Below are 26,321 nucleotides of genomic sequence, written 5' to 3'. Positions count from 1 at the left end.
TTGGTGATCAACTACAATTTTACCCCACCTTTACTTACATTTTCATATAGGGCTTCCAGTGTCTCCAGATCTACTACGGAGTCATCAACACACAATATAGCTGTATAGAATACAAGCACAAATTAGACACCAGAAAACATAAATTAAGATTTCAATTCTTTTTCCTGAGCAATGTACCAAAGGGTTCTAACCCATATACAGGACATATACATATCCAGTTAACATTTTTTTTATTTCCAGCATTTTATTTTTGTTCTGATGTCAAATCACAGCACTCCTGCAAGAATGTTCTATAAACTCTGTCTCAGGAGAATAGAGTTCTACTTTTTCTCTTCAATATAATCAGCAGTGAAAGATGTGACCAGTCAAGTGGCCAGCTGATTGTGTAATTGTCCAGGCAGGAGAACATAAGAACAACAGATACCAGACAACGAAGAGCACAGACTTCATGTTAGCTTAGAAGGCTGGACAGGAAGGAATTGAGAGTGAGGGTATTTAAGCCTACCTGTGTGCGTGGGAAATCAGCGAGATACGCTTGTCTAGGAGCTAGCAATCTTGGTAAGTACACAAGTAGACAAACTTCTAAAGTTTGCAAGTTATAAATTTACAAGCAGAAAATATTGTGGTACAGTTTTTAAATTATCTTCAACAAGTTCACATTCGAATTAGCTTTATCCAGTAGAAAACTATCTACACGACAATTTACAGATAAATACTTTTCAACACCACACAGACACACATGAAGTAGACTCTTCAGTGATTAATTACACTTCATTACTAAAAAAGAGAAGTCTCAAAATGTTTCCTATCTTAGTTCCAAATATTACTATGTTTGGAATATATGACATAGGTGCTTCCAACATTTGCAAATCCCATCACGATTTAAGCAATGTATTGGAACTCATCTGAAAACTAAACTGGATTGCTTCATGGTGTTTTCTAACACACTCAAATGTTCAACTCCAGTAAGCTGAGAGATGCACAATGGAATGCAAGTAACTCTGGATGTTCAAATTTTCTGAAACCAACTCTTCCTCAAGATTCATACGGGGACTAGGCACAATTTTTGAACTCATGACTTATGCTTATATATTGCTGAGAATCTTAATCCCAAAAGAATTAAGCGCATAACCAGTGAGATGTCATTAGCTACTATCTGGTAACTTCTAATTCAACTGCATTATATTTCCTCAAATGATCCTTGACTGCTTATGAATTTAGAGGATTTTAAAAGCTCTTGCTGCATTTGCAATCCATGTTTGAAAGGGGCACAGCACACATCTTTAAATAATTATTTAAAAGTAATAAGCTTTCGCCTGCTCTACCACCTACCCCATGATTTTACACTGTGAAATTAACCAGCAGGCTAGTAAATTTTCTCTGAGCCAGGCTAATTAATTTTATTAAAAGGTCCACTGACATTTAGAATGCTTTAAAATTCTGCCTGTCAATTATGATTTCATCCGTTGACATTACACCCAGGTAAGAAGTGAAGAATTACACAGAAGACAGTATCAATGAAAAAAGCAGTATTTCCAACCATTTTTGTCTTACTGGAAAGATTCAAAACCCTCAAGACTGTAACCAGATGTAAATCCTGAACCACTGAGATTGACATAAATCTTTGTTTAAAGAAAAATCCTTAGGGTTTGAATTTATGAGATTATCTATTATCTTCTGCAAAATAGTTCCAAGAGTTGCACTACCTTCCGTATCATCCAACAGAACTTCAGAAGTGCCTAAGAGATGAAAAATGCCTTGGAAAACTGGTTTCACAACCCAGTGTATGTAATTGTTAAGATTAACAACATGAATATTGAGTTCCAAAACTTTCCCTTGTGGTTTAACTCTTATCCTATTTTAGCATATTCTGAAACCTGCTTACAAAGAGAAAGTTACTTGTCCAGACCTATCTAGAAAAAGCAACTTATTGGAGGCAATTTAAACTTGTACTAGAAATGCAAAGCATGTAATTGACAGTCAAATTTTTATGTACAGATCTATTACAATGACAGGAAGGAGTTTGATAATAACCCACTTTTTAATAAGAATATTGAGAGTTACACACCTAGCTGAATATTTAAACCAGATATTTGTCACCAAAATGGCCCCATAATCACAAAGTGGTTTTTAATGCTCTACTATGTTAACTATGTTTCTGTACTCAACATCAGATCTAACAAATCAGCATTGTTTTGAAGTGACATGGTAAAACAAAAAGTGTTTGTGATAAAACTAAGGAAATACAATCAGCGAAACCACATTTTTAGTAGAATTATTAATAATCAATTTTAAGAGATATTGACATGAGTTCTTTTCTCTCTTGGAGAGAGCATGTGACTGTATAAAAGTACTCAGAAACTATTTTCTGATTTACTTGCTATACAACCTGCACTGCTACTATTGGCAATGCATAGACAGACAATTGCAGTAAAAAATCAAGCCATACAGCTAGACAGCTTAGGATGTCAATGTATGTAGAGACACATTCCCAGTAAGTCAGAAGTACTGGCAAAATCCACATAACCTCTTTTATTTCATCTTTACACATTTTAATGTCTCAACCCTTTTTTTTTTAAATTCAAACTGATTGAACTGAATGCCATGCACATTTAGAGCAGAAGACAAAAAAAGGAAACCATCCAAATTTATGAAGATTGGCCCATTTTTTTGAAAAAACAACAACAAAAAAACATTAATTTTGAAAAGCTGGAAGAAATCCCCAAATTCATAGGTGTCTTCATATTCTTCTTATTCTTAAAATATGGCACGTGCAATATATACACAGTATTTTGTGTAACTTAGCTTGAATTGGGGAAGCTTAAAAAAACCCATTCCACTAGATCAAATAAATTATTTTAATTTTCACTTAAATTAACAAAAGCTTTTAAATTTTTTCTACAAAAACAAAACCCACTTTTAATATGTCTTAACTTTATCAAAGTAGATACAAACCTTGGTATATTTTCCAAAATGCTTTTCCTGATACAGTGAATTTAACTGTGATACTTAACTGCATTAAATCTCACTATATCCGGCTTATCTAAGTAATATAGGTGAAATACCATAAATCTACAAAAGAGGCTCCAAAACAATTAATAGCTATTACAATATCAATCATCATCGGTGGCTTTTACTTTCATCTTGCTTTCTAGTTAGCTGTCTTCCTTACACTGTCAGTTCAGTTAGAATATTTCACCTACACCTCACAATATGTCAAAAGGAAGTAGACTCATGCTGTGAAAAGCTGGTAATTTTATTGGGTTCCTCTACCTTTAAAAAATCTGTTACTTGGCCAAGTCTGGTTTCTGAGATCCTTTTTTGCAGGGAAATTGAGGCAAACATTTTTATGTTGCCTATGGTGTCTGCTCATAAGAAGAAGAATTTATATACACAAGGATCATTAGTGCAGGGCTGCACCCATTAGGATATAATAACCGTCAGCTAGGACAAAAAACAGATCAGCATCATGCATTCAAACTAACAGGCGCACATAAAAATACTTGCCAGCTACATTTCACATATTAAGAGCATTGCTTTGAATATTAACTAATAATAAAGGTTTTTAACATACTAACTTCTAGAAAATGAATCAAACAAATTCCCTGCTGCACAGATTTTTCACATATTCTGATCAATTAAAAATGTAAATTAAAAAAAAAGCTGAGAATTTAAAGCATACTGAGAATTTTTAAGCATACTACATACATCTTTAGAACTTAGGGCTCAATTAAATATGAAAAATATACCTACCTACTCTGAATCAGCTTAAATACCAACAGTCTTAAGGCTGAATCTGATATACAGCCTCTCTCCTACTAAATGCGTTTTGGTTAAATCAGGATTTAAGTCCTGCTGACTGATCTTACATATACTTACCAGTATCAAACCATTTAATGCAACAATTAGGCTATGAAATATGAGGAAATCACCTTAACTGCTCCCAAATGATAAAACAAAAGCATATTGTTTAAATAAAAGGAGCTTGCCAAAGCTACATTTATTTGACCTGGAAGTACTTAGCTATTTTATGTACTGAGTTCTGTTGAGTAAGGCTTGATTTCATGGCAATATGCAGCCCATCATTGGGAGATTTAAATAAAATTGTGACTTAGCTAGTCAATTAGACAGTGACCGTTAAATACTTGGCAAAACTGCCTGGAATACGCAAATCCCTCTGGTTTACTACTGACAAATTGACATGTTATCAACTTATTTAAAGGTTTTCTCCAGTATTAACTACCATACAATACAAAAAAATTATATGCAATACAGAAGCACTATGGGCACAATGGAGGTTCAGAAGACTATGAAAGCTTGCATCCTGCAAAAAGTCATGAACAAAAGATTCTGGCACTAACGTTAACCTACCCATGTGCCACGGATGTCCATAACAGATTCATAAAAATGTATGCTGTGAATTTTCCCGAAAAAGAGAAAAACAGTTTTAAATAAAATATTTTCCCAACTTCTGAGATGGGTATGCACCTATCTTTAGACTTCATGCAGAGTATACAGAATATGTAGAATACATACATGTAATATTTTGGGTAGGTGGGAAAGTCGTATGAATTTGGAACAACAGTTTAGATGTGCCCTAAGGCACAACTAGCACTAAGACAATGCAAACTTATTTATATACCTTTTATGGGGTCTTTTTAGAGCAATATGAGGATGATTAGAAATACAATACTGAATCAGAATGGTTATTAGACTGATAATCAGTCTGGCTGGCATTCTTCCAATTTTTTACTCCTGTGTGCTGACAATGAAGGGGAAATCATGAAGTTGAAGGAAACCAGTCAGACACTTCACTTTTAGCATTAGAAATAATGTCTATACTAAGGATAAATGTAAAGTTGTCCCGTTTTTCATACAGGCTATATTCTGTCAGCATTGTAGTGCTACAGCACAACTACTATGGCTTTGGTAAGTGCAGCAGTGAAGCCTGCAGCTGTTGCGCAGGAAGTCATGCTGCACTTTACTACCACAAAGACTACAATAAGCTATAACTGTGCATCTGATGTCATCTACCATATCCCAAAGATTTAGTCCCGTGGAAAATAAACCAGCATGTATACCAGCAGACCATCTAGTTAATGTGCCCTGACAGTCATCAGGGATATTTGACAGTGAAATACTTCCCCAGTGTTTCCCCAGCTTCTGGTGCCCTACAATTTCAGTGGCAAAATGCAGATACTCTGAAGGTTGGGAGGGACTGGGGAAAATGACTGTTGAATATAGACATCTACATTTTGTCTACATCCTGTTTTCTGTAACTATAAGCTTTTCATCTGGGCTGCCCCACAATTTTGCCACTTAACTCTTGAACTCTCAGTAGCTCATGGAAAGCCAGCACAGAGACACACACTGCAGAAAGGAGTATTATTATGTGTTTTCCAGTGCACTGCTATTGCCAGCTACTGTTTTGGAACTGCCTCAGTGAGTGGAATGTTGCCCTGTAAAAAGCTGGGACAAGGACCCACACAGTATTTTCACATACAGCTATGATCAGCATTTCCCATTACAAACAAAACTGAAACACCTCACTATGGAGCAACTTGTAGCATTTCAACAGCAAAACCAAACAGTGTTGATGCACAAGTATGCCTATCAAGTTGTAGCATTTCGCAGAACAATGACAGGAAAAGGCAGAAATGGACTGATATGAAATGCAGATTATTTCTATAAGTGTGGACACTTAAAGCTTACCTAATAAGTTGATGCCTGTTATTTCTCCTCTCTTTTTATAAAGATTTTTTAAAAATGAAGAGAAGAAGCCTTAAAAATAATCTCAAACATATGCACAATTTGATTATTACTATTTGTCTTTTCAATACACAGATCCTATACAGCATACTGAGTCAGACAGATTTTCTGCCTGCTTCTTCTGCTCAGGAAATGAGTAATATTAATAGTGGTCTAACAAAAAACTTTATTGCCCTCATCAGTACCAGATTCACCAGTGTTCTGAGAACACTGAAGTACCTAGGATTTGTTCTTTCCCATTGAACAAAAAGCTGAACACTAGGACAGGTGGAGCATCACAATGTCAACTTTCCCTGTGCATCATATAACAATAACACTACCCAAAATAATTATTTAGTTTTACATTGTCTTCTCCTTAGACTATACTCAGAAGCAGTATGGATATAAACTTATCTGCAAAGGATGAACTTCATTCTCTTACATGAACATGTGTTGGAGATTCCCCCTCCTGAAGTGTGGCGGCTGGCGCATTATTAAATGCAAACTCAAACATCTGGATGCCAGATATGGACACTTGCTTGTTTTGCACTGCTGAGTTATCTAAAGAATATGCTGTGAAGCTATGTACTTTGATTTGAGAGGATAATCCTATGGATGCAGAAATCTCACACTGTTTTAGAGGAGGATGCAATTTTTCTTGTGGTTACTCTTTTGTCTTCTCTACAATTCTGCATGCATCTGTATGCACAGGGCAGCTCATCTGAGAATTTCTCTACCTGCATTCTATTTCTGCTACCTAAGGTAGACTAGCCAGTATACCACACATAGACAGTACACTAATTTGTACATGACTTTACAACAAATATGGTCATAGAAGCTTGAAATAAAAACTAGATTTTTTTTCTTTTCACCTTTGCTTAGGTGAAAACATTCTCTTAACATTCTCTGTTTTACGTGGTCAAAGGCTATTAACTTTTCCGTTTTTCACATACTGTGAAAACTGGCATGATAAAAGAGATGAGTGATTAATTTGTATGTAGAGGTAGGTCTTTGCAACTTCGCTTTTTTTAAAAGAAACAAAAAAAAAAAGGTTGCCATGAACCAATGGTTACATGCTTTTTTGGTTAGGTGCTGTCATGCGCCATTTAGCCTATTACGAATTTTTTCCATCCAGGGCATTGATTACTGCAGTCTTCAAATAATTTGTCTGCTGACAGCAGGACTGCCCACAGATTTAAATTACACTAAATACTATGGAATAAACAGACATTAAAAGAGAAACAAGCATAATTCTACTGTTGTTTTCAGAGTAATATACATTTCTGAAGATCAACTCTACAGAAAAATGTTTTTGAGTTTTGTGAACTACTTTGTCACTTTAGATAGTCTCTGAACATAGATTTTGATCAAAATCAGTCAGACTGCTTTGTTAGTATGTTTTTTCAAAAGTTCCACTAATGATATTCCCAAATCTTGATAGTAGCTCCTAGCTGTTTCCATAAGCAAGAGGCAGCATATCCTACTGCTGCCTTGACCAACACATGTGGTGACAAGGCCAGTCATTTGCTACCTCAGACAAGAAAGGGCGATGAGTTCTAAACTTTTCTTCAGTGACAGCACTTGTTTTGGTGTCTTTCTTCTACCAACACTCCAATTTTCATGAAACTTGTAGGACTACATTAGCTATGTCTACAACTGCAAGTCTTTAGAAATGGATTTGTAGACACCAACAGTTCACACTATACATGTTTCAGGGAGTTTTAACTACCTTTGATCTGATCCTGGGGAATTTAGAGACTACTATACATGGGGACTGATGGCATGCTCCTAAAGCATGTCTTCTATTTAATTTGATTCTGAAGAGTGTTTCTGCACTCTGAGACTGCTCCGCATTGCTCTGCAATGCAAACACAGCAAAGGGGACAACTGGTACATGTGATGCAAAAGTGCACTGCTGATTCAAGCTAAAAATGCTATTGTATATATACCCAAGTATTTGGGTCATTATGCTCTCTTAGATTTGGTATAAATTGGCCAGAAGATTTCAAAAGCTACACAAGTACAGCAAACAACTGAGAGAGATAGGTATGCTCTATTTTAGTAGAACATCATGGCATGGAAAATAAAAAGAAAACCCATCTCTGAATATCCTTAAGAATATTACCCAGTTTTTGTAATGAAGATTCTATCCTATCCCTATGATGCTGACACTTTTGCCAGCAAATTATTCAGACCTTTAGTAATAGCAGTTTTTTTCCATCTCATTCTGATACCTTTCACACAATACTGGCAGGCACAAAGTTATTCCTTCTTTTCCTTATTCCTCTGCATCCCAAGAGACATCTGTAAACCCTTGTGCTTTTAAAGTGCTAGATGCTCAAAGGCTCTTTTGAAATTAATAATAATCAATGCCAGCAGCATCTCAACACCCTACCCAGTATTTGCATGTGATGGAAGGAAAACAATAGCAAAAAAGGAGACATCAGCTTGAGTTGTTCCAGCAGTTGTTTTAAATGGTGAATATTTTCCTTTTCTTAATGTGAAAAAGAAATAAACAATATCCTTAAACAATATCTTTTTAAATCCAGAACATAAGCAGACTCTCAATTACCCCAGTGTTCTGAAAAATCTGTATTTCTCTACAGTTGTATTGGCAAACTCAAATAATTTCTGCCAGTAATGGAATTTACAACTGACTAGCCCCACACTTTGAAAAATGCCATCCAGTAGTTCTCTTTCTGATTCTTATGTGGTAACATCAGTTTGGGATGTACTTCTTATACTGTTAATGAAGCAAAATGTAAATATTAAAAAAATACTGACTGCATATTTGAAGCCCAAAAGATTTATGTGTAAGCCCTCCACTTAATTCCTGTTGGTGGATGACTTGCTTTAGAAAAAGCAGGGAACTGCAGGGGAGGTATATTAAAACACTGTACTGAAAGTGTTATGCTAACTGTAAAGTTACAGAAGGAGTTCTACCTAAATTTAGTTCTAGTTTTTAGGTGAAACTTTTACATATACTGGAATATATTGGAAGAATGATTTTTCTGGTAGTTTAGGAGACTATATTCAAAACACATTCTGCACTGTCAGAAATTATCTGAGGGCTACGATAATTTATCCATGCAAGTATAATACATTAAGTGTAAGAAACACTTACCTTGTTGAATATCCTTCATCTCCAAATGCAAACTTGATATTAGAATTCCTACAGTTTGAGACCGTTTTCCATCCAGTAATTTGATAATCTAGAAAGATGATACAAAATTATCTGAGATTCATGGCAACATCTACAAAGGATTCAGTCACTCTTACAACAGAAGTGAATTTGTGAGTTGACTTCAATATTTCTCCAAACATCAAACCCTTTTATTAGCTAAATGTTGTAGTAAGACCTTCATCTTATCTTTGTGCTCTGCACCTTAACAGATGAATTGTAAGACTGAATTCTCACCAGGTCTGCTAAAGAACATCACCTCTTACTTGTAGGATGCTATTACACAGGAAAAGAAAAAGGCACATCAAATATTTATTCTGGAATATGGTCTGTCTGTCTGCCACCCCCCTCCCCCTTGCTTTAAATTATACTTAAGAACTATTAAAGACACAGTACATCAGAAGTTCCTTAGTTTGTCTGGTAGTTTACATTTCAGTATAAACAGGCTTATGTCTATTTTTCAGCAAAGAATCAATTCCTGACCAAGAAGAACTGAAGAATTGTCTTTTTATGCACTCTCAACACTACTTTTAGAACACTGGGCACTACTCAAAGTATTTCTTTTGGTCATGTCTGAATGTGCTCATTCCACACTGTTGACACTCCACAGGGATTTCAGGATATTCTTCACATTTGAGTACATATATTTGATAGTATATATGACTTTTTGATGTCAGTTTGGGGGAGCAGAAGAAAGAGAAGGAAGGGAAAACTTAATGTTATATTTTGGCTGGTTGAAATTAGTTATAAAGAAGGGGAGCAGTATAGTTCAGAGGTTAGAAATGTAAAAACCAAATTTCCCACAATGTCTAGGCTATCGGTATTTGTGATTTTGATTTATTTTCTAAGGAAGACAGGACAGGAGCACATCACAAAATGCAATACAGACCCAAGTTCTTCAAAAATACAAAACGTTGAAATCCAAGCAGATAGTTTACTTTATAGTGTTGACGTACAAAAACTATTCAAAATACGAACTCCTATGCAAAAATAGAACCAATAGCTATGTTTTCCCTAAATTTATATTCTTAGTATTTGAACAATATTTAATCTATATTCCACTAAATTTAATTTTAATATTAATGGTGGCACTCATATTTTGATATTTAATAATAGTAAAAACTTAAAGCAATTATTATTCCCTTATTCCTCGAATACTTTTATTGATGCTCACATTAGAGACAGTTAACTGACAAAATCTATACTAACCCATAAAAATGTTTCCCACAAATATTTAACTATGAAAATACTTAGTCATCTTCTATGCAAAACTAAGTATTTTGCAAATAGAGGAAAAAGAGAAATGATACTGACATTTTCACATTGAAATGCCAAGTCAGTTCTTAATTAGAGTACTGAAATAGGAAAATACACACACAAGTTGGAACACATGCTCTCTTCAACAAAGATATGATAGGTAATTTAGGTCCCTCTTGTAGGTATTCAATAGCAAACTTATGTTAAAGTAGATACTGCATATTTTCTGCCAAAATTTGAAAAACAATCCATCCTGAGAGTTTTTCTGCCTATATGTACAGTACATATGATGGATATTAAGAAATTAATACTATGGAAAGTGTTTTGTTCAAATGACAAAGAATTCAGGCTCTTTATCTCTTGCGTACCCAAGCAGACAAGATGATTTTGCTCCAAGTTACCTTAAATTAATACTTTGGAAGCATCACATCCTGTTGATTAATTCTTCTGAGCAAATAAAACTGCTCGGTTTATCATGGTCATTTCTGAAGCTTTACATGAATTTGCTGAACTCCGCAGCACATTAACTTCTTACAGGGATAATTACAGGTTTGAGCAGTAACCAATTTGTATAGCATTCACTGACCTCCAAGTTGACCTTGTTCAGGGCAAATTCATAGGTTGTCATAAACCCCATTAGACATGCCTAGTTTGAGGCAAAACTTTTCCAGACTATAGCTGTTGCAGACAATATGACATTTGAAATCACTCCACCGGAGTATTTGTAAGTGCTGATACCTTCTCCAGATATGATCCAACTAGCTCACATCACTAACCAAGACCTTCAACTTAAACAAGTTGTGAAAAAAGCCCTTAAAGACAGCCCTATATAATTTTAGAAGTTAAACCAGAGATTAATGATTTAAAATGGCAACTGACTGTATGTTCACATGCATTTTAGACAAATGTACACATGGTCACAATTACCAGGCATCAAACTAGACGCAGACTACCTGAAACAGCTTAAACCAAGTAACTGAAGGCTAATACTTTATTCATTAGGGAGCAAAAACGGAGGACTGAGACAACAGAATACCTTAAACTGAGCCTAAAACTACTTCAAACAAATAGGTACAATGCTAAGTATTATAATGGAACTTGAAAGACTTTGAAGTTAAAATATACAATCAGCAGTAATACAGAATTAATTCTCAAAGACACTAATTTTGTCCCAAATGATGGTCACTCTGGCAAAGTCACTAAGGGGGATTATATATGTGTGCGAGTCCCAAATAGAAAGAAGACATAAAAATCAACACTTTTTCAGTTCAGTAAAAACATAAGGCAAATAAAAGGAAAGTTTGTAAAGACTGTGCTGAACTATTTAGTCTATGCTTTTAAAAGACAAATCACTGATCACCTCTCAGCATATTGGGACTTGCTGGTAGCTGGCAGTGACAGGTAAGCAGCTACAACCCAGCTGACACCAACTGATGCTGCTGTGCCAGCTGGTGGGGTTTGCCAGCTGCCTGTTGCTTCTCCAGTTATTAATGCATTGTTGTAATGGATGCAGCATCTTCTGGCTTAGTGACAAAATTGTGACTGCTGGTGATAATTCATTTGCTTCACTGATCCAAAGCATTATTTGTTTTTTGTGGTTTTTTTTCCCCTGTTTTTTAATGGCATTAAGTTAGCTGGTTGGCTGTACACAAGTGTGTCATTTACATCTTTCAAATCTTTATAATCTAATTAAAAAGTGAAGATATACCAAAGCTTGAATACACTAATAAATTATTCTGTCATTCCCATTAGAAGGTGTTTCTCTAATTTAGCCAGAAATGTATTTCATTAACTACTATACAACAGACATCACTCTTTTGCCTAACTGCAATGTCTACATTCTGTCCAGGACACTTACTGGTGCTGAAATCTGAAGAGATTCACTTTAGTGATTAAAAGCTAAATCCTTCCTCCTGGTGTGCATGGATTCCTTCCATAAAACTTAAATTTCTTGAGAAAAGCATAAGTGAAAAAGCTGTCCTGCATATTACAGCATTTCCCTCCATTCCCACTCACCAACTTCACAGCAAATCAACAGCCTGGACCCACGAGTAGATTACTGAAACAAACACAGGAAGAATATCCTGCACAAGAAGCCAAAATATGCCCCTCAAGCCATTCTGCATAAACACTCCAAGAGTTATCAATGAAATTTCAGAAGCTCAAGACTAGACATTATCTCTCATATTCCTACTCAAGGGACAGCCGCATTTAATTTCATTCCCTTACCATGGGTGATCCATAGCTTTATATTTTTAAAAGTCTACTTACAATTTTACTAGCTTGAAAACACCACTACTTTTAGTCTTTTTCTAAAGTACATACAAATGGCAATTTATCAGGTTCTAATAGGAGGCATGAAATGAACTAGTAAGAAACTTACTCCAATACCTTTACTCCTATCAGAACTCCAAAAATAAGACAAACCAAAAAACAGATATTCACCCTGTGGATGATTTCTATATTCTACGTGACTTCAGGTCTTTATGATAAACAAGGAATGCCAGTTATTTATCTCAGCATAGCATAAAACATAAAAAGAAAGTGAGAGTGCCTTGAAGAGCACGCACTAACGTTTTACTACTTCTGCTTAAGTTTGAACAGTTTATTATCTTATGCAGACAGCTGAAGACAGTCATTGTGTTTCAACCCTGCAAAGCTTCCAACATTTTCTGCAATATCTGCCCTTCTTGCGGAAACACAAAATTTATTAATTGTAATTCCTCATTTAGTTAGATGGACAAAAAACTTGCTGACAGGCATATCCCTTTCAGTTAAAAAAATGCAATTCACTCAAAATATTGACACTCTTCGTAAATGAGAACACATGTTAATAATTATGTGAAGTCTGTTAGAGATAATAGACAACAGAAAAGTCATTATCTTTAATGTCCTCCTGTGTCTTTGAAATTATAATCATTGCACTAAAGGGCCAAAAATGATTGATGGACTTTCATTCAGAGCGTACACCTGACACAAATTACTTGACATTTACTCTTTTTTTTTTTTTTTTTTTGTAAGATGAAGACAGAGTGGCATCACAAATATCCAACTATTCTGTTTCTTGAAAAAGTATAGAAAATACTTGAGTTTTTGAGGATAAATTACTAACAAGTGCTCAAATTTATTGGAAAAACTAATATAACTTCAAAATATGTGTTAAATCTAGCAATGGAGCTACAAAATGCAAATGGAAAAAATTGCAGCAAAGAAATATTCTTTTTTAAATGTCTCCTTTTCAAGATTACAGAGTATGACAGCTCAATACATAACAAATAATTTCTTTTATTTATTTTATTAATATTCAAGTGCTAAGGGACTTTTGTTTTCTTCCAGTAATTTAAACTTCTCCTGCTGGAGATTCAACCATTTCAAACCTATTAAATAACTACGAAATGAAGCATACTCCTTCTGTATACTGTATATATTATTTATCCATCCAGAGTCTCTGGGCAAGTCAGCAGTCATCTCTTCTCCATTTCACGGACATCCAAACATTTACTGCATTACATTACTTCATATAAGATGATAATGCATCTAAGCCTTAATTCAAAAGCATTTTTATGAGAGAATAATTATATTTTTAATATTTAAATATATTGCATAGTATTTTGCTCTAATATTGAGACATAACTAATATATTCATCTAGCCAGTAAATTCTCCCAACCAGAAAAAAATAATTGTATTCTTACGACATAACATCAAAACCTCAGAATACTAATTTTTATCATTACCTGCATAATACAGTAGAACATTAAATAAAAGATTGTATACATGCAGAGAAGAGAACAAGAGTTTCCTGAATTATTTCAGAGGGTGTTCAGTTGGAAAAAAACTTAAAAGTTCCTCCAAAGGTGTTACATTTTCCAAAGGGCTGCCTGATCAAGGAAACATGAGCAGCCACACAGTTTTCAGAGCTTCTAAACCCAGATTCGCATTACCATACAAAGTTCAAGTCTTGAAGTATTTGTATGTGTACTAGAAGGGTACACCTGACCTTCCTTTAACCTATACTGTTTTTACACTGTATAACTATCAAGTGAATGTGCTATAATTTTCAAAAGTAAGTTACTGTATTTTTAAAAATAAATAAAATCACCTTCTATGCAGTCCCTTAACTTGTATTACCATTGCTGCAGACACTTGGATTCTTAATTTCCCTTCCTTTATTCCCCCACATACTTGTCAGAAGCCTCTAGAAATCAGAGTAACCCAATAAGCTATTTCTGCCTGGCATGAATGCAACAAGTTTGGGACTCGTGAAAGTGTTTCCATTCTTGAGAAAAGTATGGCCAGCTGTTTCAATCCACAGGACAATGGACAGAAAGTTGACTTTGTGTCTTTTAATTAATTTACAGTGTCAAGATGTTGAAAAGACACCCAAAATGTCATTCACAGCATTTCTGCACTTCAAGACAAGATAACTGATAACTATCAATTATATGTGTATCATTCTAAACAAACTTTCCTAAAAATCTCCAAATACAGAAACATAATTTCCCTGGCCAAAGTTTTTCTGCATTCCTTTGGTATCCTTCCTCTTAGAAAGCTTTTCATAATTTTTCTTTGCAGCAGCTGCATGCACTTGATTACACTTGTAACTGTCCCAATCAACCTTCTTCTTTCTAGACTAAACAATCATAATAATTTGATTCTTTCCTTAGAGACTACTTCACTTTTCATCATTCTTCCTCTCCTTGACTCTTTACAGTTAGCAAAATTTTAATGAAGGGTTGTAGCGCCTAAATCTAGGTGCAGTCTTAACTGAGACATGGCTGAGTAGTCTGTCTTGCAAGAAGTACTTCTTGATCGATCAGAGTTCTTATTTTTAGTAGTACCATGATTTGAAAACTCATGTTCCTCTTGTGAGCCACTTTCTGCTGAACTATTACCAGTCAGTTAGACAGTTGTACCCCATCTTATATTTTAGGTAGCTAAATATCCTTAATCATATTAACCTTGTGGTTAATTGCATTAGTTTTGTGCTTATCTTTGTCACGCAGACCAGACTGCAGATATAATGAAAGACTTCTGAAGGATCTACTTCAGTACATTTGAAGCCTCTTGCAATATGTGGTGCCTGCAGAGTTAGTTATTATGCTACCCAAAAAATAAGGGCAAATACCAAGGTAACTCCAACCATCAAAGAAGTCCACAGAGTCCTCGGTGTATTTTGACAGTGAGTATATATATATGTATGAATAGAAATATTATTGATTATATATTGAAATATTATCGATACATTATAAATACTAATTTTATAGAATATATATTTTATTATAATTATATATATGTATAAATATATACATATAATATGAATATATACTCAGAAGTTTACTTTCTGAGCATAACTTGCCAAATGGTACTGGAAAACAGACCAGGAGAGACCATTTCAACGGTTAATCACACTTTCTGTGAAGAAATTCTTCCTAATGTCTAACCTAATCCTCCTCTGGTGCAGCTTATGTAGTACATTTAGACACTTCTGGCTGAAAATGGCAGGTGTCTATCAGCTGTATGTAAAAAAACCCCACAGTATATGGTGAATTGTTTTTAATCTGTGTTGCCATACAGTGTCTACTACCTGGAAAAATGGGTAAGGACAGAACAAACTGAAATTTCTACAGACTTTCCACAGAAGCATTCGTTTCACGGCCTACGCATACAGATTATTACAACTGGTTTCACAAAACTAATAATTCTGAGAATAAAGTGAATAATATTATTTTATTTGGAACTGCAAAAGAGTTAAATCAGAATCCATTACCCTCTAATTCAAAAGATAAAATCTTACTTCCAGTTGAAAAAGGAACTGGACTGTGAGGTACTGATGTAATTCTCATTCAAGGAGCAAAGTATTGAATAATCATGCTTTAATAAGCAGACCTGCACCATCTATTGGTCTGTCATTTCCCTAAATACCAAAGAGGCTGAATTTATTGTCTAAAAAAGACTATGAAATAGGGCATAATTTGTGCAAAGAGGTTTAATGCAGTGGGTGGTTCATTCTTAACAGGTATCATTAAATAAAGCAGCCTAACTATTTCAAACACAAACTACAACTTCATCGCTGTACCTGTATCTTGCTCTGGGAAAGGTTCTTTCAGGGAACATGAAAAAGGAATTTATAAATAAGTACATAACGACATGGCATCAGCTAAATCTGTAATATATTATGAGCCTCATAAGATACGTTTTTTAATGTCTGCAGAAAGCATCTTTAACCAAACTATACAATGCCCCATAAAGTGATACTGATATGATCTTTAAGACACCAGACAATCAGCAATTTCTGTACTGAAATGAAGAAAAAGACTCTTGCTAAAGCCCTGGTAGCTATAACTGCTGGAAAAAAGGCAAGAAGGTTTGAGAGCCAAGAAAACCATGCAGAAATCAGAAATGAAACCAGCCAAACTGACAGCTTTATACTGATCTATAGGAGCTCTCTGTTACTATCTACTATCAAACCCTCCTGTAAGTAAAAAAAAAAAAAAGCCTTTCTACTGCTGTATCATTTGCAGCCCACCAAGATTGATTCACAGGAGCCAGCCTGCAGATATCTGGGCTTTCAGAGAGACAAAGAAAAACACAGGACATTCTAAGAGGGCCAACTGTCTGTAAAAACATTCAGCTGCTCCTATGAGTCATTTAACTGAGAAAGGTGAAGAGACAGGATATACTAAAAGCTTCTGTACTCAATTAAAATTTTCTTTGAATTTTAAAAGCGGATTTATTTTTAATTTTTAAATGGACCGAGTGATGGAATGTTTCACACTACTGACCATGATTTTTGTAAATTCTCACAGAAAACCCTACAGTTCCCATGGTTTGTAGTGCCATGATCACAACCCCATCAGTTTTCCAAACCAAAGACATGGCAATATAATTCCAAATTTATTTTTTAGGGAATTTATTTTTGTCTTTCCCTACAGTACTTTAAAGGAACCTTTTTCATTTCATTAATTTCAGAAAGAGATCCATTGTCTTAAAATAGTAAGTTTACTTTTAATAACAAAGCAGAATAATTAAAACAGTGATAGAAATAAAAAAGATTTCTTTGTGTGAAAATAAACTGGTTGCTCACAATAAATAATGTATATTGTTATACCAATATGCTTTGTAAGTATTATCCAATTCAATTTTGGATTAGCCAACACAGCTCACTAAAAAATCAGGCTACTCAAACAAATAAGTTAGTTTATAAAGCAGCAAGGAAATAGAAAAACCCAATTTCTTCTTTCAGTACACTGGACTAATTCTGTACTTGGTTTGCTGTCACCCCCTGGAGAAATAGATATACTCCCTTGATTACTGAGATTTTGAAATAAAAAGGCAAATATTTGTACTTATTAATTCCCCATAAAATTTATAGTGATTAAATTCTGCAGAGTTCTTTAGAAACCTGTATTTCCTTTTACATAATTATTTCTGAAAAAGGCAAATTAATGAAATGTAAAAATAAGTATTAGAAAGAAGGCATAAGATATGTGAACTAACAGAATTTATGGATACAGCTGCTACTACGTATCACATTAACTTCAAGTATTTTTCAAGTAAAGTATCTCAAACTACTTTTCAAAGAGATGTTCACGCCCAACTTCTGTGTAGTATTTGAAGGACTCTAACTATTATTTCTTTGGTGTGCGTTTACAAATGCCAGCATGTCCCCATCCAGGCCCCATTTTTAATTATTTACTTTTTGCACTGCATGGAGTTCTATAGGTTCTACAGCCTTATTGATACTTCACATTAGCTGTTACATTAAGACATTAAGACAATACAGAGAATTTATGACCAAAGATGTTCTGAAAGATCAGAGAGCACCAATATATATGTTTCATATTCTGTGTGTTATAAAATTGACAGTAGCAAGCACAGCTCACATGCAAAGTGCCCTCTTGTGGCTCCAAGCAGGTAAACTCAAAGAGATTTAAAACACACTAAATGTTTCAGTAGTTTCAGATGGGTAATCACACTGTTTTAGGAAAACAGTATGGATTATTATTCGGTCTAGAATTTTTCTGGCAGCAAATACTACTAATGGCATTTCTTTTTCCCATCTGCAAACTCAACTGGCAAGTGCCAGCTGTCTCTTGTAATGGATCATGTCTGACGCAGACAGTATCTGCACTACACCAATGACACAGCTACTGCATGTAGCTTTGACCATTACATAAATTATTGTCAGGTCCCTTCCTGACACAACTTCTTAGCTATACTGGAAAAAAAAAAATTGGCATTTCTTATTCAAAATGTTGCTTTCAATTTTATTTTTCCAATAAAACTAATCTCAGTGGATAAGAGGTTTGCTGGAGCAACTAATGACAGGCATTAATTACAAATCAGCTTGAGGGCAAATAACGGCCTGATACACTGGCACTTTCAGATATGAATTAGAACTTTAATTCTATTCTCCTACACAGTATTTTTTATACCTCACTGGAATGCGGAACTTTCATTATCAAAGGCAAAAAATCTTCCATGGTATAAAATAGCTGTGCATTCTCAAGCAAGAAAATTGAGACTGAATCAACAATCCATAGTTTTATTTCTTGCTCATTCACAAAAAAATCCAAAAATTAAAAGGAAGTTTTCTCAAAATGAAAGACTAAACAGTACATGCACAAAAAAGGACAAAGAAAGAAACAATAAATACCTTTTTGGCCTTGGTTTTTTTTTCATAAGTCTCTGATAATGGTTTTCTTTTTTCCTGAGTGGTGTCTTTGGAGAATAAATATTCAAACTCAGTAGTGTCCAGTATATCAGGTTCTTCCAGTGATTCCCATAATGTTGGCATAGCAGTTTTCCTATAAAGGGAAAGGTAGTAAATCTTCTAAACATTATGAAAAACCATAATAGACCTAAGCATAATGTATGAAAATCCATGGTAGATTTAAACTCAAAGCAACCCCATGAGCATTCCTTTCCTATACCTTGCTCTTGTAAGGAGTCAGAAAGTTTTTCTATTAGTTATTAGTTTCAGATATTTAGTCTATGCCTGGTAGACTATCAAAATGCATCCTTTGTATTGTACTGTTCTTTGCACAACAACGGCAGTGTGTGCAAATACATTTCAAGAGATTTCTGCCACTTCAATTAGAATGAGAAGTATTCCAATGTCAGCTTTTTTGAGAAATTCCCAGTAACCTATTTAGACCTATAAAAATAAACAGTATCAACAAATAGTGAACAAACTTTATTCAAGCATATTTTAAGAGTGTGTGGGGCAATTTATACGGGACTTGATTTACTTCATGATATCCACAGATGATGTATGCTCATATTTATCCTTGTTGCAATTCTGAGAAACTAGAGTAATTATGTGGCTTATATTTTGTGAGACTGGCCAGTATTCTTCTCCATTTACCCAACTGCAAATTTTAAATGTGGATTATCTTCCCTTCTTTTTTTGCCTTCCAAGACCAGATGTAGCTTTGGATCAGTTGGGAGCTTGTTTACACAATCCTCTAGTTTTATCTGGATTAGGGGAAGATAATATGTAGTGCTACAAACACTGTACATCAGTTCTGAAAGGGCTTTGTTCCAAAATTTCAGTGTTTCAGGAAAATACGTGGGACAGAACTTCTGAGTGTTCTTGTCTGTTTATCAGTAGAAGGTGGGGCCACTTCTTCCAGTAGATGTCACTAAAAGGCAGTGAAATTATTCGCAATTAAAAAGTGATAAAAACCGCTATAAAATACAAATGGCTGATGTCATTAAACATAAATGTAATATGCAACAAAATGGAATAACTACCAATTCAAAAGGAACCAATTTTTTTTTCAAATTTAGGATTTGTTTCTACTTAATACTCAACTGTCTATTATTATGAATCTTTAAGGAACTTTTCATTTTTTTTTCTAGTAGAATCAGCTGATGCAGCATATTCCATGTCGCAGGACAAGCTTAGAGCTCAGGCATGTCACTCTTCCTGATATTACTTGTGTTAGCAATACTGAAGAATGAAGAACTCTTTCTGACTCTGCAACAAGAAGTCCTGGACAGCTTCTGATCTGAGCAGCAAACAAACCCTTGAAGAAATTTCCAGTTCTAATACAGACCATGAAAATGCTGGACCATTACATCTGGTGACCCGTAGTTCATCAGAATGCTATGAATTATATCCTATATTGCAAAATCTTGGTGAACCAGCACTATTTCAGAAAGAAAACTTCTATTTCATTGATTCAACAGGAAAAATTACAATAAAGTTTATTTATGGACTAACTAATTATTCACTATGAAAGAATTATGCTGAAGAAATACCGGGAGGTAAAGTAAAACCAAAATGTTCAAGCCTCCTGTTCCAAAATATTTAAATCCTGAAAAAGTTTAAATTTCAGAAAATTTTAATTATTTTTACTTGCAAAAACTAAGAATATACAACTGACATTTCACTAATTTTTTTGTTCCTGTAAAAAATTTTATATAAAATATTAACACCTTACAATGTTTCATTACACCAGAATAACACTTTCTCATCAAAATAAATTGAGAGCTGTAAAGTAAAATAAAACTCATATTTAAATCCACTTAACTGCAGATATTTAACTACAAAAGTGCTTCAATATGAAAATAAAATTATTATAATATTAAGTAATTTAAATGAATACATTTGTAAAAATCATTATTACAGGATAAATAACCTAAAATAATTTCTAAAATTCACAGTATAATGTAATCACACTAAATAATACTGTATCTAATATACTGTGTGTATATTTTGTATAGCATATATAATATTATGATGTGTTTTAACTGTAAGCCATATATAGGAATATAATTTAACTCATTAAAATGTTTCAATTTAGCCTCTTGGTAACTGCTGCTAAGCTAACATGATTTTCAACACAGATAATAATGATTTGAAGTTTAAGATCCAAATAATAATGTAATTTCGTTACTTGCATTAATGCAGGACCTGAATTAATGGACAACTCTTCATTAAGATAAAAGAGTCTGTGTCACTTAAGCATTACCCAAAAAATAATTTTTGATCCATCCCTCCTAGTAAGCTCCATATTACAGTAATAAATACAAGAAGGAGAGTCAGAATCAGTCAAATCCAAAAGAGCAGCTGAATGGCTCTGGAAGTAAGGTATTAATGCTGGTTCAGAAAGAACTGCTTTTCTCCTGTCAGCTAAATAAATGGGTAACATAAACAAAGATTGTAGGATCATTTCAAAAAAACTGGCCAAAAATTATTTACGCCTGTTCACCATATGACCACTTACAAACTAATCAACAAAACAGAACATTTCATAGATGTTTGCATTTGGTACAACAGCATACACTACTAGAACACTGTTAGAGAACTACAGAATGACCTGGGTTGAAAGAACCTTGAAGATCACTTCATTCCAGTCCCTTGCCACGGGCAGGGATAACCTCCACTAGATAGGCTGCACAGGGCCCCATCCAATGTGGCCTTGAACTCTTCCAGGAAAGAGGGATCTGCAGCTCCTCTTGGAAACTTTTCAGTACCTCACCACTCTCACAGTAAAGAATTTCTTCCTTACATTCCATCTAAATCTACTTTCTCTATTCCACAGATCCTACTGATATTGGGAGCTGCCCCAGCTCAGGTGCAGGACCTTGCACATGGGCTGGTTTGCAGTCCCACTACTCAAGCATATCAAGGTCCCTCTGGATGCATCCCTCCCTCAAGAACATCTAGGATTCTATCCCTGCACTAAATCACAGTAAGGTAGGTATCTTTTTTTTAATTTTATATCTATTTTTTTAAAGCTGTAGAGGTCTCCATCGATACTGAGACCTGTCCATAATGGACACTTCATGCTACAGGCTGCTGACCTGCAAGTGTTTTATACATATTTTTATGCATAAAAACATACTTTATGTATAAAAACATGCTTCACTCTTCCTGCTATGATGGAATTATACACAGAGATAAGGTTCCAGTTTAACTGCCTCCAGTTTCTAGAACTGGAATCATGGAGTTTGACATAGTTCTCTGGAGAAAAGATCACATGAAGTGACTGGAAAGCAAAAATGAAACTAAATTCTCACCTGACCAAACTTTAACATTTCAATTCTAATTCTAATGCAAACATAATTTTAAGAAAAAAAAATCATCTTTCTAATCTCTTGACTATCCTTTTACATTTTAGTGCTATATCTGGGAAGCACCTTGCCACTATGGTTATCCATGCAGTGCTTGAATTATTGGGGAAAAAAACCCAAATAAAACATCTTTTTGTTAGGATGCAAAAAGTTTTCATTTGTAATACATATAATTTTAATTTAAATATGGTATTTTAAAACAACTTATTTTTTCAGACTTCTAGAACTGATTCAGGTTTTCTTCTAGAATTATGTAAATTCCATGTCTCTACACTGACCTGTAAGTAGCAACTCTAAGTCCAAGTAAATATATTTTACCTGTTATCTTGCAACTGTATTCGTGTCCAGTACAAAGGCTTCATGGGACGGCCAGGTTCAATGGCAGGTTTTCGAGGACCTTGGTTTGAAGATAAAGTGCTATTAAAAAAGAACCCAGGCGCAGGAGGTGGAGGGGGTGGAGGTAACCCAGATCCAGGCAGTGGAGGAGGAACAGGAGGTCCCTGCCCTGGAAGCGGTGGTGGTGGCGGTGGTGGCAGAGCTTGAAAATTCCTACAGCCTTCAGAAAGTGGAGGTGGCAGTGGTGGACCAGATCCAAACTGAGACGTCAGTGAAGTCGGACCCACTGGCAAAGGTGGTGGTGGAGGAACTACGGCGGACAGTGAGGAATCAGGAAGGGGAGGAGGTGGTGGTGGTGGAGGAGGAGGCATTTGTTTTGGTTGACAAGACAAGACACTTTCTGATGACTGTACATTGTAATTGTCCTTACTTTCACTTTGGGCAGGTATACTATGTGTCAAAGAAGAAATATTAAGCTTTTTGGGTACTATTTGGTTATTTTTCACAGCTCTGTTTTCCTCTTCACTAGGCTTTATGAAAGTTTCTCTGTCAGTCTGTATACATACATTTCGGTATGCCTTTGGTGGGTTATCATCTTCAGTAGAAACACCAATATCCTTTGCTTTTTCATTTCTTCTGTTTAATTTATTATCAAGTTCATTCTTCAGATGTGCAATCGTTTCCTCAAGCTGAGCAGTTGAGACAGCATGTTCTCCACGAATATGGAATACCCTGAGTTCAAACTGAGACTGCAGAACAACAAGGAAAAAAAACCCTTAGTGCAAATATTTTTCTGAAGTGTTTATTTTGTAGTCTATTAAAAATCTTCACATTTCAACTATGTTCTTATATTAAGCAAAGTGGGAGACAATTCCCTTTCCCAGTTCTAAATGGTTTTATTGCAAGGTATTACATAATTGGACAATTACTAATCTTTGAAGAAATATAAGCGAGGTGTGTTTCAACAAAATATATTTTGTAAGTAAAAAACCCAGAACATCAATTTGGGCAAAGTCTAAGCTGTACATTATCTTTAAGCAAACGTACCAGTTTTTAACTGAATGTAATAATTAATGGTATATTATGGAAAGAAGGTACCTTTTCCAAATGTTATTCTATTTAATGACATGAGTTTATTGCTTATTTAATTTCATAAATATGTCATATGTACATATATAGAGAGAGAGATAAGTAACATGTTAGGAAGTAAAAATAGATCGAACACAACAGGTTGAAATTAATTCAGGATAAAACATTAAATAAAGTAATAGCTCAACCTATTATGTATTATCAATAAAATTCACAGAGGTACACTTAATTTCTTCAACTTTATCTCTACTATTAGATTAAAATTTCATTTCTTCCAGATATATTTTAAGATACAACTCAGGAAAATAAACATTAGAACCAAAATAATCAAGAGGATTTCACTGGATAAGTAACTAAGGAAAAAAAAAAACCACTTTTCTCACTATATGTCAGAAAGATACAAAACATTTGGCACAGAAGTATCTCCTTTAAACAATCCAATACAATCCAGTGCTGCTATTCCAGGTTATTAGATCCCTACAAGTTATTTTCTGTTATTCCATGACACTATCAGGCAGCTGGCTGATATTACCATGGTTCTTTGCAAGGCAATGACTCCTGAAAGAGAGTTTTTCATGGTTCTTTCAGGATCTCTCTACAAAAGGGAAACCAACCTTTTTAAGAGAAAACAGCTAATGAGCTGTGATTTTCCCAAATTCCTACAGGCACAGACACTTAAAATTCCCATGCAGTGCTTGTCAGAAGTGGTAACACAGCACTCCCTACTTACCATTCTAACTTGAATATTAGCTCAGAGCTACTAGTTTATTAGTACTAGCATTAATTAATATGCAACCAAGTCATACATGTGTAGCTCAACGTGGCAAATATAATGTAATAGTCATGATTTTATATTGCAAAATGAATCTTGACTAGATATGCATACAAGATACTTATACTTACAGAAGTATGATCAGCTTGAATTCTAATCAATTTAGTAAGATAAAATCAGAAGAAAACAATCTGAAAACACTGGGTACAAAATGCTCCTTTACACTGCCAAGTGTAAAGGTGGGAAATCAAGTTTAAAGTTTTACAGAGAAAATCAAACAAATTTGCATTGGAAACAACCCAATTTCTATTAGTTTTATAGACAACTCAAAACAAATATGTATAACATTTACTTAGCTTTTTCCCTTTTTCCTACTATTACTCCATTGGCATTCATCTTCATTATTCAATTCAACTATCACAAGATTTTCTGCCATTTGAATTGCTCCAAATAAATTGCCTTTCTTTTAAAACTTGGCATACTGATCCAAAAATGAGGTAATGAAGTCAGTTTGCCTTAAGGAATTTAACTGGGTTTTTTTGGTGTTTTTTTTTTTATCACAGTACTTTTTTCCTATTGGACATCAAAAACTCCCTCACAGAACAATACACTTTGAACGTTAAAGATTTTCCCAGCAGTAAATCTGAAGCCACCTTAAAAACACACTGTAAAACAAGCACAGTATCTAACAAAACTATTTATTACATTTAAATGGGCATAAAAGCAACTGTGTCAGTATTATAAGCCTTTCCAAATACAGATCTCCAGTTTTAATTTACAATATAAAATTGGTAGTTTAAAGTCAAAATTATATTTGAGGAGAAAGAATGAAAAGCAAGAAAAAGCATAGAACTTTCTAATTTTCAGAATTATTTTCCATAACTTGAAAAATCCCCATAAACAAGAATTAAAGCTAAAATTACTACACATTAGTAATTACAAAAAATAAGCAATACTTCTATTTAGTAATAAAACTACTTTTATTTTAATTACTTTTCATCCCAAAGTGTCTCATTCATCAAAGATTACCTTATATACCTACAATAATACTTTCAACAAAAGTGTCAAGAATGTGAATATTAATATGCACTATTTTTTAATACATATGCATAAATAATACATACATATTCATAACAAAGGTCTGCTTCCTGGAAAATATTTCTTAAAATGAGATTAAATGCTCTAAAGTCATATGATGAATGAAACGGAGAACAAACATCATCAAAATATAACAGTTTGATCACAACTACTTTAGGCAAGATGAAATGGAAAAATATTTCAGCAGAAAACAAGATATTTGATGGAGGGAACACATGGGAAGAAGGCTGGAGGAGCGGAAGGTATTAGAAGGCAGCTGAAACTACAGCTGTGAAAACCACCCTATTCATGAATGAACAGGATTTATTTTGGAAGAGTAGAGGATTTTGAAACCTATCGATTTTTGTAAAAATTGCTGTATAAAATGAAAGCAAGACACGACAAAGAACAATGCGGGAGATGTTCATTAGCAAGTTTTCTATATAAAGGATAGCAGGTTTTTTTTCAATTGAAAACTGCATTTGTAACTCTGCTGACTGGTATAGAAGTTTGTTTGCTTCCCAGCAAGACTCATTTAAGAAATCTGGATTGTATAGCTACATTCAATACCAAATAAACTACTACAAGGAACATATTTCTATTCCCCTGACCATTTCATTTTCTTGCAGCAATAATCTGCTTTTTCAGAGAGTATCGAATTAAGCCCTCAAGCCTTGGTCTGTTGAGGTTCTCTGTCTTACCATTGTATCAGTGACTCTTGCCAATCAGCCACTGACATATTATTCTTTCTCCTGTACACACACACACACACAAAA

The 26,321-nt window shown here is 34.4% G+C and overlaps 1 protein-coding gene across 1 annotated transcript in view; it reads right to left on the bottom strand.

The window, feature by feature from the left end:
- FMN1 (formin 1) overlaps positions 1-26,321 on the bottom strand; it is a 124,106-nt gene that overhangs the window by 62,306 nt on the left and 35,479 nt on the right. Inside the window, exons 4-7 of the mRNA XM_062495379.1 lie at positions 22,590-23,356; positions 18,844-18,994; positions 8,873-8,960; positions 39-100 (exon numbers count right to left, since the gene is read on the bottom strand). Coding sequence (XP_062351363.1) covers positions 39-100; positions 8,873-8,960; positions 18,844-18,994; positions 22,590-23,356 — 1,068 coding nt within the window. The remainder of the gene's footprint in view (positions 1-38; positions 101-8,872; positions 8,961-18,843; positions 18,995-22,589; positions 23,357-26,321) is intronic.

The sequence above is a fragment of the Cinclus cinclus genome, chromosome 6 (genome assembly GCF_963662255.1).
Source record: "Cinclus cinclus chromosome 6, bCinCin1.1, whole genome shotgun sequence".
Taxonomy (NCBI): Eukaryota; Metazoa; Chordata; class Aves; order Passeriformes; family Cinclidae; genus Cinclus; species Cinclus cinclus.
Note: the sequence above shows the minus strand (reverse complement) of the source record. Positions and strands in the feature narration are given on the sequence as shown.